We start from the raw sequence: 12,890 nt of genomic DNA, 5'->3' as shown, positions 1-12,890 counted from the left end.
CTCTCTGTGACTATCATAAATAAATAAAAAATTAAAAAAAAAATTGCTACATGTGAAATGTACATATATAAGAAAATGAGGGGTGCCTGGATGGCTCAGTTGGTTAAGTGTCTGACTCTTGGTTCTGGTTCAGGTTGTGATCTAAGATCGTGAAATCAAGTCCTTGCATCAGGCTTTGTGCTCAGCACGGAATTGAGAATCCCTCACCTGGGAATCTCTCTCTCCCTCCTCTCTGTCCTTCCTGTTCATACTCTCTCTCTCTCTCTCCAAAATAAATAAATCTTGAAAGAAAGAAAGAAAGAAAGAAAGAAAGAAAGAAAGAAAGAAAGAGAAAGAAAAGAAAGAAAGAAAAAGAAAGAAAGAAAGAAAAAGAAAGAAAGAAAGAAAGAAAGAAAGAAAGAGAAGAAAGAGAAGAAAGAAAGAAAGAAAGAAAGAAAGAAAGAAAGAAAGAAAGAAAGAAAGAAAAAGAAAGGGAAGGAAAGGAAAGGAAAGGAAAGGAAAGGAAGGAAAGGAAGGAAAGGAAGGAAAGGAAGAAAGAGAAAGAAAGAAAGAAACGACTACATAGGGATATGTGGAAACGAAAGTTCTTGTGGTTGTTTGGAAGAATTGTGAGTTATTTTTTCTGAATTTTCTGAAATATTACTTTGTCTTTATAATTTTCCAGAGCCTTTTAAAAATTGATAGCTCATTTAATCCTGTCCCTGTCAAATTAATCTATTAATCTAAAGAGAAAAGTGCAGAACAGAACTTCCTTTCTTTTTTAGGTCTAAGCTCTAAAATACAATTTACTGGGTATTCTTGTTTCATTTATCATGGTCAGCCAAAGGACTTACTCCTAATTGCAGTATTAGATGGTAGATGTAGAGCCCTTGGATTTAGAGTTGAGAACAACACAAGTGACGTAAGAGACCATGGTGGCTTGTGTCCTCTAGCAGAAGTATGTTAAATGTTGGAGGTATGTATGCTCCCTTGTAGAAAACAGTGTCAAAGGCTTATCACAGAAGGAGGAACTTTATGAGTGACCCTGCAATGGTCATCTGCTGAACTTTTTTTATAATCAGAAGATCTCTGCTTGTTAAGAGAAACCAAGGTTTCAATAATTGTTGGTCCACTTGAGATTCATCTTGCTTGCGTTGGCTTTAAATGTATCTCAGAATTAAAGGGTTTGATCTGCAGCCATATGCAATCTGCTGTTTCTATCCTCAAACCCTACTTTGTACTTATACAAATACAACTATTTGGCTGTAGTTGTCTGCTTACTCCTTTTATTGTAGCAGAGATATTAGGAATAACTGTACTTTGTCCCCAGGATGGTGATAGATCCCGTTGTCAACTTCCATAACTTGAGAAGCATTTTTTTTCTCAACAACCTTAGCTTTTACTCCTAGTCTTTGCCACCTGTTTCACAAAGGAATCATTTAAAGAAATAGAACATGCCCCTGGGATAATTTGTATTTATTTCTTGACATCTCTGCTTGAGCTATGTCATTTTTATATTTCCTTTATTTATTTATTTATTTTTTTAAAGATTTTATTTTTTTATGATAGTCACAGAGAGAGAGAGAGAGGCAGAGACACAGGCAGAGGGAGAAGCAGGCTCCATGCACCGAGAGCCCGACGTGGGATTCGATCTCAGGTCTCCAGGATTGCGCCCTGGGCCAAAGGCAGGCGCCAAACCGCTGCGCCACCCAGGGATCCCTTATATTTCCTTTAAAATGTTAGATCCTATCTGGGCACAGCTGAGCAGCTGATATGGCTTACAATGGCTCCTGGTTGAGAGGGGAGTCACACTGAAGTCTAGCCTCTGGTTCCCTGACAAGCCCATGTGCCAACTCTCCCTCAAGATTGGGAACCTCATTTTGCTCGTGAAGCTGCCACCTACTTGTCAAGTCCTGTGTCCGAGTGACTGTGCCCACCCAGGAGGAGCATGTAGCTCTAATTCCCTTGGATGGGACATGGCGTGGATCTTATCTGTCTCCTGAGAGCTCTCCAGTGACTTCCTGTCTTCCTGTGTATGTTCCTCATCACATGGCTCCTGGCAACCCTCCTATTTTTCAGGTCCATCCAGGCACACTGGCCTACTGGCTGTTCCTTGATCACACTAGAAATGTTCCCATCTCATCCCAAACGATGCACCCTCGATTTCCTAGTGGCCCCCCTTCCTTGCCTTCTTCACTTCATTGCTTTGATTTTATATGCCACCTTTTCAGTGACCATCTAACACTGTCTATCCTCTTTACCCTTTTTTTTATACATATAATTTATCATGATTTAAAATATCTTATCATTTACTTGTATGTTTTTTATTTGTCTGTCACCCTCCATTATACTGTGAGCCCCATGGAAACAGGCATATTTATCTCTTTCACTGCTAGCTATTTCCCCGGCTTCTGGAACATAGGTACAGTGCTTGGCACAGAGTAGGTGAATCAATAGCCATGTATTGGTTACTTGGTATCTCGGAGCCTCAGTTTCTCTAGCTGTATAATGGGAATAATGTATTTTATTTTACTGAAGGGTGTGTTTTGGAAGGTTAATACTAATATATATCAAGCACCTAAGACAGTATCTCAAAAATGTATATGCCACGTACTGCAAGATGTGTGTATATGTTACTACTACTACTACTACCGATACAACTACCTACCTACCACTATTACTACTAATATCACTGCCACCACTACCACTATACTCTGACTACTGCTGCTACCACAACAACTACACCATCTCTTGTGTTACAGTGTACAATACACTCTTTGTAGTCTAACTCTTTGAATTATGCATGGAAACAACTTTGTTGAAACAGTGTTTCTGGACTAAAGACCATTGCTCCCTGGATAAAGGTTTGTATGTAATAATGCATGCTATTTAGTTGTAGATCAGATGAGAAGAAACAGTGGGTTTTGTTCCATGTATCTCCACATTGGCCAACTTGGGCCTTATGTGTGGGAAGCAGTTCATTGTTGTTTGTCGAGTTGAATAGGACAGACTTAAGTTTGGTCTCCAATATGATTCTGATAGCTGAGATTTTGAAATGGACACCTGTATATGTTGTATCTCATTAGATAATTTCTGCTGCTGAAACACTGACATTGCATCCATCTAGTAAAATTGCTAAGGAAAATCTAGATGTATTTTGTGAAGCTTGGGAATCCCAAATTGGTGACATGTCAACACTGCTAAGAGAAATCAATGATGTGTTTGAAGGAAGACGAGGTGAGAAACTGTCCTCATATTTAAATATATTATTATTTTAATTAACTCCATTAGTTTTTTAATGTCAAACTTCAGTTGTAAAATGAATTATCTTGTTATAACCCAATAGGTTATTTTTATAGTAACATATCTTCACAGAAGATATGTGAAACATTGTGGAAATGTTGTGTGTCCTTCTTTATTGTAGTATGTAAGCAGTATAATTTCTTGTACAATAGTATAGTAGATTTCTTTGAATTAATATTAATATTCTAGTTTTCCTATTGAAATTCAGTCATTTTATATTTTATCTAAATTGCTTCTCAGTTTTAGTACAAAAGCTCTTCTGTAATACAATTATTCTCTGAGTTAATTCTGCTAACTTCATAATGAAATGAATGTAGTTATTTGATTTTTGAATTGCTTTCCTTCCACTTGGATTGAATCTCTTTCTTTGATGACTACATAATCTTGGAATATTTCCTGTGGTGGGTAAGTTCATTGGTACTTCTACAACATGTAGAATAGCACTGCACAATGTATAGGAAGGCATTGTTTTTATTATTTTAATGACAATTGGGAGTTTTGTTTATTTTCCATTGTATCATATGTCCTCTTATTTATGTTTATGTGTTTTCAAGTATTTGTTTCCCTTTTGAATGGCTTCTCTTAGTGTCAAGCATGCTTTTTTTTTTTTTAATAAGATGTCCTTCAAGTCATAATAACATCACATTACATAATTATTTGTTGTTGACTTGAACATCTAAACATTTCATATTTTTAAAAATACCTATTTAGGATGATTGCTGATTTACTTTTAAAAATCAGGAAATGATAGACTTTGTAAATATAGTATAATTTGTGAAGTATAATAAATGTTTACCATGCTTTTACATTTAAAGATTTCTGTGAGAGCTAGTCTAAATGGCTTATCATTTTGATGCTTTTATAAAATATTTATAAGCACATGGATTTTTATGTGAGGCAAGTTTCATATATTAAAAGGTAAAGTGATGCTGTTGATCTACATTTGAAGAAGAATGGTCATTTAGCTGTAGGACTTGTTAAGGAAATGAAGAAAGTGACTTTCTCATCTTAGCACTAGTACCCACTACAGATAGACCAGAGCTGAAACAGGAAAATCCTAAACTTATATTTGGACTATATGGTCTCTGTGGTTTCTTTTCCTTTCAAGCTTTCAAGCTGGATATTATGTGAATGGTCTCTTCTTTAGGTTTGGGTAACCTAACCTCAAAAAATCAGGGTTATCTTAACTTCCTTAGGACTGAAAGAAATTCCTCTTTAGGTGGGAAACTGCTGCCCTGATCAATGGTACATCCATCGTTTAACTGGTAAAACATCTTGCTGTTCAGAAGGATCCTTCCATGGAGTAACTGAGACAGAGTTGGTTGATTTCTTGTACTGCCTTTTTTTGTCCTGACATTTATCATTAAGCTCATAAGAATAGCTTTTCTGACAAAGAAGCCCAACTCTGGGTTTGCTATTATTGCCTGGGCTGAGTCCAGTATCACAGTGCTGTTTTTCCTGTTCTGTGTGGTTAATATGACAAGCTTGCCAGTTACCTTGCACCTGTCCACTACTTTCCATACAAAGGGCTGACTGTGTTCTTCAGATCCTGATTTCTCTCTGCTACTGTTATAACTCATGTTACAGCTATTATTGAAAAGCCTTTGCTGTATTCTAGCTACCTTTGTTCTGCCCTGAATATCTTGACTCTCATTACTAGAAAGATTATCAGATATGTTTGCAAGGATCCTTTAACCAACCAATTAAAGCAAATAACATGGTAAGAATGAGAAAGGGACTCAGAGCTAGGTCATTATCCCTCTTACCCTGAGACACCCAAATTTCACAGTAGGGCCTTCTGGCCTTGTTTTAAGAAGTCAAAAATCAATACTTGTCTTCCTACCTTACTCTCTTCATTCATTTCTGCCTAGTTACTCAACCCTCCTGGGAAGCTGTGGTCTTCATATTAGAAAGGACTAGATCAGAAAGACTCCACTTTCCTTTCGTGATGAATATGTAATCATAGCATTTAGAATTTGAGATTATTTTAGATAACTAAATGTTAAAAGAAGCTGTCTTTCACAGCTTGCAGACTCCCTGTCCTTTAAAGAGCCTGAATTTCTCTTGTTCTCTTTGAACCATCTTAGAATTAAATATGACTAGGCTTCTGTGTATAGGATGCACCTAAAAGTCCTGTTCCATAGCCCTGAGCCTATCTTACCACTTGGCAGATTGGATGCTAAGGTTCTGTTCACTGAAATGGGAAGCATAGGAGGGGGAACATGCTTGTCGATAAATATGAGCTTATTTGGGGGACCTGGAGTTTGAAACAGGGAGTGACCCATCCAGACAAGAGATGATGAGATGCTGATAGTAGAAATGGAGATGAGAGTGCTGATTTAAGAAGAATTCTGTAAGTCATATCGGTGATCACTTGAATGTAGAGGTAAGGGAGAGTTTAAGGGTTACAACTGGGTTTGGATTAGAATACCCCAATCTTACTCCTGTGGTTAGCTCATGATCGCCTATCCTTCAGTAGTTAGTGATTCATTTTTAGCAGGTCTGGGGACATGATCATTCTGATCATGCTATTAGAGCTCCTTCCAGAATCAAAGAAACTAATGTGGGAACTTCTAATAGGGAATTATATAACACATCTTTAGTGAAATAGGCTTTTCTGACCTTGGGAAATTAGCATTAGTTTGTAGAAATGCAGACGAGTTCTGGATATTGAGAACGAGAGCAGCATTTCTCATTTAGGTTTTCATCAGAGATCATTTTGGTACTCCCATCTCATGAGAGGGGCTCTTGAGCTTAACTCTGAACTTAGTTTTTCTGGACATATAAGGTGAGAAGTAAAGATGATACAGTTGTGTTGGTTTAGGGACTATTAAAGGATTTAGGGAGTGCTAAACTTATGATACCTCTGTGAAAATAGTGCTTTGAAAACAGTTTTATAATTCAAATATCGACTCTATTTTCCCCATAAATATTACTGTTTTTCCAGTTACTTCTAATGTTTATAACATATTTCCACCAGAGATAGAAATTGTTAATGCCACTTCTTTAATTTGATATGATAGCTAAATATAACTGAGTCAGTATGTTTGCTCTACTTAGAATCAATAGCAATAATTAGGCTTGTATGGAAAAAACAACTATGAAATTAATTATAAAATGATTCAGATTAATGATTTTTGATATCTTTATCAACTTGTTTGTTTTTTTGGTATGATTATCAACTAAACTTGGCTTATATTGGAATTGGAGGAAAGAGAGACAACCTTACCTGCATAGCATTTGGGGGGAAAACTATCTTGAATGATTAATTTTGCAATTATCATCAAGTATGCAAATCATTCTGAGTTCACCTGAAAGGTGGGAATAAGGAGCAAAACAAAGTATCTGTAAGACAGTCTCAGGGACTGGAAGTGCCAGGTGATTAACTGGTGATCGTAATGCTAGCAAACCAGATTATATAAAGGCTCCTTTTTTCATTGCATTTATTTCTCCCAGCTTTTTGGTTTCTTTAACTCTTTTGTTTCTCTGAGAAATAAGAGATACTAAGATAAGTAGCCTTTTTTTTCTCTTGGAGAGTAAATATGAACATTTCAGGGTCATAGGTACTATGCAGGATCACAAGAGTGGATAATACAAAATTGCTCATGCCTAAGCTAATTATGCTTAGGTGATGATTATGATTGTTTCTGCAGCTTATTAAGACCACTTTTTAGGGATATTATGGGAAGGATTTGGACTTTGTATTAAGATATATGGGGAACTTGGAGGTTCTAATGACTTAAAGTCTTCTGTTAATTTTTCACAGCTAAATCAGGCACTTTTTATATCAGGTCTAGGAGACAAGGCATGGAAATGATGGCTTCTTTAGGTTTATTTTTCTCTCACAATTCTGAATATGGAAAATCATTAATAAAATTCCCTTACAATTCTGACATTACAAGGAAATGATTTGAACCATAAAACTATTCCCAAGTACCAATGGTTCATTTTCTAGATCAGCACTGTTCAACAGAAATATAAGGTGAGCCACATATGTACTTTAAAGTTTTCTGGAGAAAAATTTAAAAACAAACAAGCAAAATTCATTTTAATGTTTTTTACTTAACCTAATATGTCCAAAATATTGTTTCAGCTTAGAATCGATACTTAAAAATTATTAATGAAGTCTTTTACATTGTTTTTCTCCTTTACATTAAGTCTTCAAAATCTAGTATGTATTTTATACTTATAGCATACCTCAATTCAGACGGGTCATGCTTCAGTTGCTCAGTAGTCACGCATGGCTACTGGATTCCATATTCAATGGTACAGTTCTTTTTTTTTTTAAGGTTTTATTTATTTATTCATAAGAGACACACAGAGAGAGGCAGAGATATAGGCAGAGGGGGAAGCAGGTTTCCCACGGGGAACCCAATGTGGGATCCTGGACCCCGGGATCATGCCATGAGCCAAAGGCTGACACTCAACAGCTGAAGCTACCCGGGTGTCCCCAACTGCACAGGTCTAGATGAAAATTTAAATATGTTATGAACAGGCACACCTTGCTTATGTAACAGTCATTCTATAAATAAGTGTATGACTTAGTGCTCTTACACTGTATTTACTTTTATTTGGTGAAACTGTATGAAATTGATGTTCTTGTATTTTAAAGTGGTCAAATATCAGCAATTTCATATGGTTCCACCTAATGTATTACAGTTGAACCAACTTCCATTCCTTGAAATCGAGAAGCAATTACTGTTCAATCTTACTATGAATTCTTTTCCCAGATATAACAAACTAGGCTTTAAAAACAATCTCCCATCCACTGTAACCTGACTCTATCCATGATCCAGAAGTTTGAAACATGAAAGCACAGGGATGAAGTGGGCGTCCCACGCCTCCTTCCTTTCCTTAGTTACTGTGCTTCCTGTGTTAATTCACAGCCCACGGACTGTTACTTGGTTTGCTTCATCCTCCTCTCTTGTACACTAGAGTTGCTCTCTTCTTTGGACGAATACTTTAAGAAGTTAGCTGTGGATGATTTGGTTTGATACCCACAGAAAAGGAAGCAAGCACTGATAACTGGTACTGATAAAAGAAGAACCTGGTTTTATTAGAGGCAGGCCGCTATAAAAGATTTCACTAAGAATGAAGTTTGTCGTGAATATAGGTAAATATCACTGAGATATTTTGCCTTTCTGCCATTATGTTGGGGGAGGTAGAGATTGTCCAACCAGGTACCTTAGAGATAAACTGTTGATAACCTTCACGTTCACCAAATTACGATTTTGTTTCTGAAACACAGGTAATCAGTAGACTAAATTATCGAAACTAAGGTACTAACATTCCTTTTTAATAATATTTAAAAAATTAAATGTGAATAATAAGAAAAACACTAATAGAAAATTTTTAAAGTTATATGTGTTATTTGTAGGAGAGAAGTATGGCTACCTGTCACTTCCGAAGCCAATGGTAAGTAGAAGAGCTTTGTACATTTGGAATGTTTTATTCAGAATTCAAATTATAAATTTGAAACTGACACTGATGCATCTGACTGTATTCCAAAATAGTGTCCACTAGGTGGCCAGCTTGGTGACATGTATGAAGATGGTTTCTCTACCTTTTCAGGCCAGTTCCCTTTCAGTCTTCATTAAGCACTTTAATAATAATAATTTGTAAATGTAAAAATAAAAATAACAAAAACACAACTAAATTTAAAAGAATAAAACAGGTGTAAAATCCTAAATAAAATAAAACCGGGCTATTTCTTATATGCTTTATCAGTTGTTTTATAGTCTAGCAGACTAAGGAGGAAGGTACAGGTGGTACAACTATTTATACAAGGAGGGGCCAGTCAGAGATCACTGATCATTCTCTGTTTTCCAGTGAATGCAGGGGCAGCTTGTATTTGTACATGTGTGCAGCTTTCTAGTTTTCCCACATTCATTTTTCTGTCCTGTTTCCTCTATAGTAAGCAACATTAGAAAATCTCAAAAGGGCTATAGTAAATGAGCAAATATAAACCATGAGACAGAAAAAAAAAGGAATAGTTGAGGCTCTTCTGTTTTGCAGTGAAACTGGTAATAGAATAGCTGGTCAGATGTATCAGTCATGGTAATAACAAGGGAAACAAAAAACAAGAAGGTACACATATACCTCAAAGGTATTGGTGATGACCTGTTTCTTAAGCTAAGGAGGCTAGGGTATTTTGTTTTATTATGTTATAATTTATACTTTGTGTACATCTACTCAATGTGTGTATGTGAGTCTGTTTATAGTTTAAGTAAATGTTAAAAAAAAAAAAAAAAAGGCTACCAGCCTCTCCTGCCCTTAATGTACACTAGGCCCAGCCATTCTGGAACTCCTGCCCAAACTAGGGGAGCTCCCACCAGACCTCAGAGTGAGTGGAATGGCCAACCTGGGCTGCCATCTCCTGAGAGCTTCTGCATATATTTTTCAAAGAAATGTTGCTATTGGTAGTTTCTTTCTTTCTTTCTTTCTTTCTTTCTTTCTTTCTTTCTTTCTTTCTTTCTTTCTTTCTTCTTTCTTTCTTTCTTTCTTTCTTTCTTTCTTTCTTTCTTTCTTTCTTTCTTTCTTTCTTTCTTTTCTTTCTCTTTCAAGATTTTACTTATTTAGGGGCATCTGTGTGGCTCAGTGGTTGAGCATCTGCCTTTGGCTCAGGTCGTGATCCCGGGGTCCTGGGACCAAGTCCTGTATCAGGTTCCCTGTGGGGAGCCTGCTTTTCTCTTTGCCTGTATCTCTGCCTCTCTTTCTGTGTCTCTCATGAATAAATAAATAAAATCTTAATTTTTTTTTTTTTTTTGAGAGAGAGAGAAAGAGCATGAGGGTGAAGCGGGGAGGGGGAAGAGCAGAGGGAAGGGGAGAAGCAGCCTCCCCATTGAGTAGGGAGCCCAACATGGGGTCAGTCTCTGTACCCTGAGATCATGACTTGAGCCAAAGGCAGACGCTTAACCAACTGAGCCACCCAGGTACCCCTCTATTCTTCATATAAATAGGCATCTGTGGACTAGCCTGGTAACCTACCTACAAAGTTTTCGCCTTTCTTAGGGGAACTATATTCTGAGTTCCATATAGCTTACACAGAAACAAACTTGCTGTTTAAAAATAGGGGCCCATTAAATATGTTGATTCAAATACGAAGTTCTATGTTCTAAGTATAATTTCCGATACAGCCTAAAGTAGAGGATTAGAAACTGGGATGTCAGTGACACTAGGGTGCTGAAATTTAGCCCTCAAAGGGAAATTGGTTAAAGGAACTGAACTCCAGAGTCATAACATTAGGGATATATGGAAAACTACATATAGTGGTTAATTTTATGACATCGTGTCATAAAAGTAACTCAACAGATGGGCCAGGAATGATTGAAGGTATAGCTGGACCCTTGAAGACTACAGAAGTCTTTTAAGTCCTCTGGGACATGATCTGCTTTCCCTGGTCCCCGGTTTCTAACTACCTACCTGTTCAAAGCTGAACTCACATGCTAGAAGAGTATTTGCAATTAGTTGTTTGTTTTAACTTAATTTAATATAGTTTAAGTATATTCTGAAAAATATTTAAATTAAAATTTAATTATAGGTAATTTGTTATGTTTTCTATTACTATTGTATTTCCTCACAATTAATTCTTTGGCTTTTTAAAATATCTTAATCTTTTTATTGTCATAGAAGAATAATGCAAACCTGAAATCGTTAAAGCCAGACAAGCTTGACTCTGAGGTAAGATCTTTTTCTTTTAACAGTTTTACATCTAATCTTCCTTTTACATCAATAATGATAATATTGTCATGATTAAAATATATATTTTATAGGAGCAAGCCAAAATAGCAAAGCTTGGACTTAAGCTGGGTTTGCTTACCTCTGATGCCAACTGTGAGATCAAGAAATGGGAGGATCAGGAAAATGAGATTGTTCGAAATGGGCGGAACATGTCCAGTATGGCCTATTCTCTGTATTTATTTACTAGGTAAATATAGTTATATTTGATTTTTAAAAAATCAATTTAATAATATTTGCTGTAAGGAAAAACTTGTATTAAATCATTGATAGGTTAAAGATTATTTCAAATATATGGTAAAAAAGAATGTAAGTTCTTATGATAATTAAGTGAATGCAACAAGAAGACCTTTATTTAATTAGGATTTAGATTTAGAAGATAACTCCTCTAGGTTTCTGTCCTGATCTTTTCAAATTTTTGAAATAATTTTGGCATTGGATTTTTGTCATTCTGTATATCCTTGTCTCTCCTAGCCAGCATCAGGAAGCTTAGAAGACATGCCTTTTAACTCTTTATACAAGTGATTGATAACTGATTAGATAATAGAGATCAAAGAATAGGACCATAAGGACTACCAACTCAGTAGAGTGCCAAATCCCCAAGAATCAGTATTCATTATATAGCAGAGAATTTTCCTAACTTTGCTGTTACACAACCTACATTCTCTGTCTTGTTCACATTACAAGACTCTTGATCAAATGCCTCATAGAAGTACATGTTGATCACATTCCACAATCTTCTGTTAAAATAATCTATACATATGGTATAGTAATTCCATGTTGCTAAACATTTATCAGTTCTCTGCTCAATAATCTGTTCTAGAATTTTCTCAGGGAATGACTTTAAACTTTTCACTAATTTTCTGAAATTAATTTTTTAAATTTTGGAAACCTGGAAAATACTTGATATCTCTAATGCTATGGCTCTTCTACTTGTTTTGATTTTGAAAATATTATCAGCAGTGGTTCACACCTACAGGTAGCTTCAGTATTCTGGGATATAATCTATTTCATCTGAAATCTTTTTTATTCCATTTTTTAAAAAAGATATTTCTTTACCTTTAGAGAGAGAAAGCATGCACTTGTGAGCAGGGGAAGGGGCGAAGGGAGTGAGAGGCAGAGAATCTCCAGCAGACTGTCCTCTGAGAGCAGAGGCTGACGTGGTGCTCGATCTCATGACCTGAGCCGAAACCAAGAGTCAGTCACCCAACCGACTAAGCCACCCAGGCACCTTTCATCTGGAGTCTTAAGCTCAACTAAAGTAGTTAGGATCTCCACAACTGTGGGGGGCATTGGGGTTCAATAAATAGCACGCTTTTCCTACCCGAGTTCTGAACAAAATGAAAAAAAGCAAAAGAATAGGCAGATAGGGGCTGTAACCTTTATATTGAAAAAGCCATTATTGGATAATGTAGTTTATATCCACTAGTAAGTACGTTTTTAAAAATGATCTTTAGATTAAGAAATCTTACTCTATAAGGACAGAATATGTCTCTTAAAATACCTAGAAGAGCAGGTGTCTCCCAAAAGCAGCTTTACTTCTAAGAGGAAAAGGAGGAAGGAAAGGCCTACCATATCCATTTTCACAAAGTCCCCAAAAAGATGGAAAAGCTAAATAAACATCCACACTCTTCTATGGGATGAAATAAGTGGGAGAGCCAAGAGAAGTGAGGGATGTGATGCTAGTGAAGATTCCTTCGTACAGAAGAAAGATCAGAAGTGAGGAAAAAACATTCATTTCCTCTTGATGAAGTCCTCTGCCTTTTCAAGACAGAATTCTTCTGGATGGTGCAGGAGAAGTGATCGGGGCTGAGTGATTTGGCCTCTGTATAGCAGTCATTTGTTAATACTTTTGCCAAACTTTCCAGCTT

The 12,890-nt window shown here is 36.3% G+C and overlaps 1 protein-coding gene and 1 long non-coding RNA gene across 5 annotated transcripts in view; one reads left to right on the top strand and one right to left on the bottom strand.

Moving 5' to 3' along the window:
• The window catches only part of CTNNAL1 (catenin alpha like 1), a 62,866-nt gene that overhangs the window by 42,440 nt on the left and 7,536 nt on the right, over positions 1-12,890 (top strand). For all 4 annotated transcript variants that reach the window (XM_077912827.1, XM_077912826.1, XM_077912825.1 and 1 more), the window contains 4 exons: positions 3,066-3,216; positions 8,660-8,697; positions 10,912-10,962; positions 11,055-11,209. In XM_077912827.1, the coding sequence (XP_077768953.1) occupies positions 3,066-3,216; positions 8,660-8,697; positions 10,912-10,962; positions 11,055-11,209 (395 nt within the window). The remainder of the gene's footprint in view (positions 1-3,065; positions 3,217-8,659; positions 8,698-10,911; positions 10,963-11,054; positions 11,210-12,890) is intronic.
• The window catches only part of LOC144322627 (uncharacterized), a 42,014-nt gene that overhangs the window by 27,114 nt on the left and 2,010 nt on the right, over positions 1-12,890 (bottom strand). The window lies entirely within an intron of this gene.

This window comes from Canis aureus, chromosome 10 (genome assembly GCF_053574225.1).
Source record: "Canis aureus isolate CA01 chromosome 10, VMU_Caureus_v.1.0, whole genome shotgun sequence".
Taxonomy (NCBI): domain Eukaryota; kingdom Metazoa; phylum Chordata; class Mammalia; order Carnivora; family Canidae; genus Canis; species Canis aureus.
This window is presented reverse-complemented; position numbering and strand designations above follow the sequence as displayed.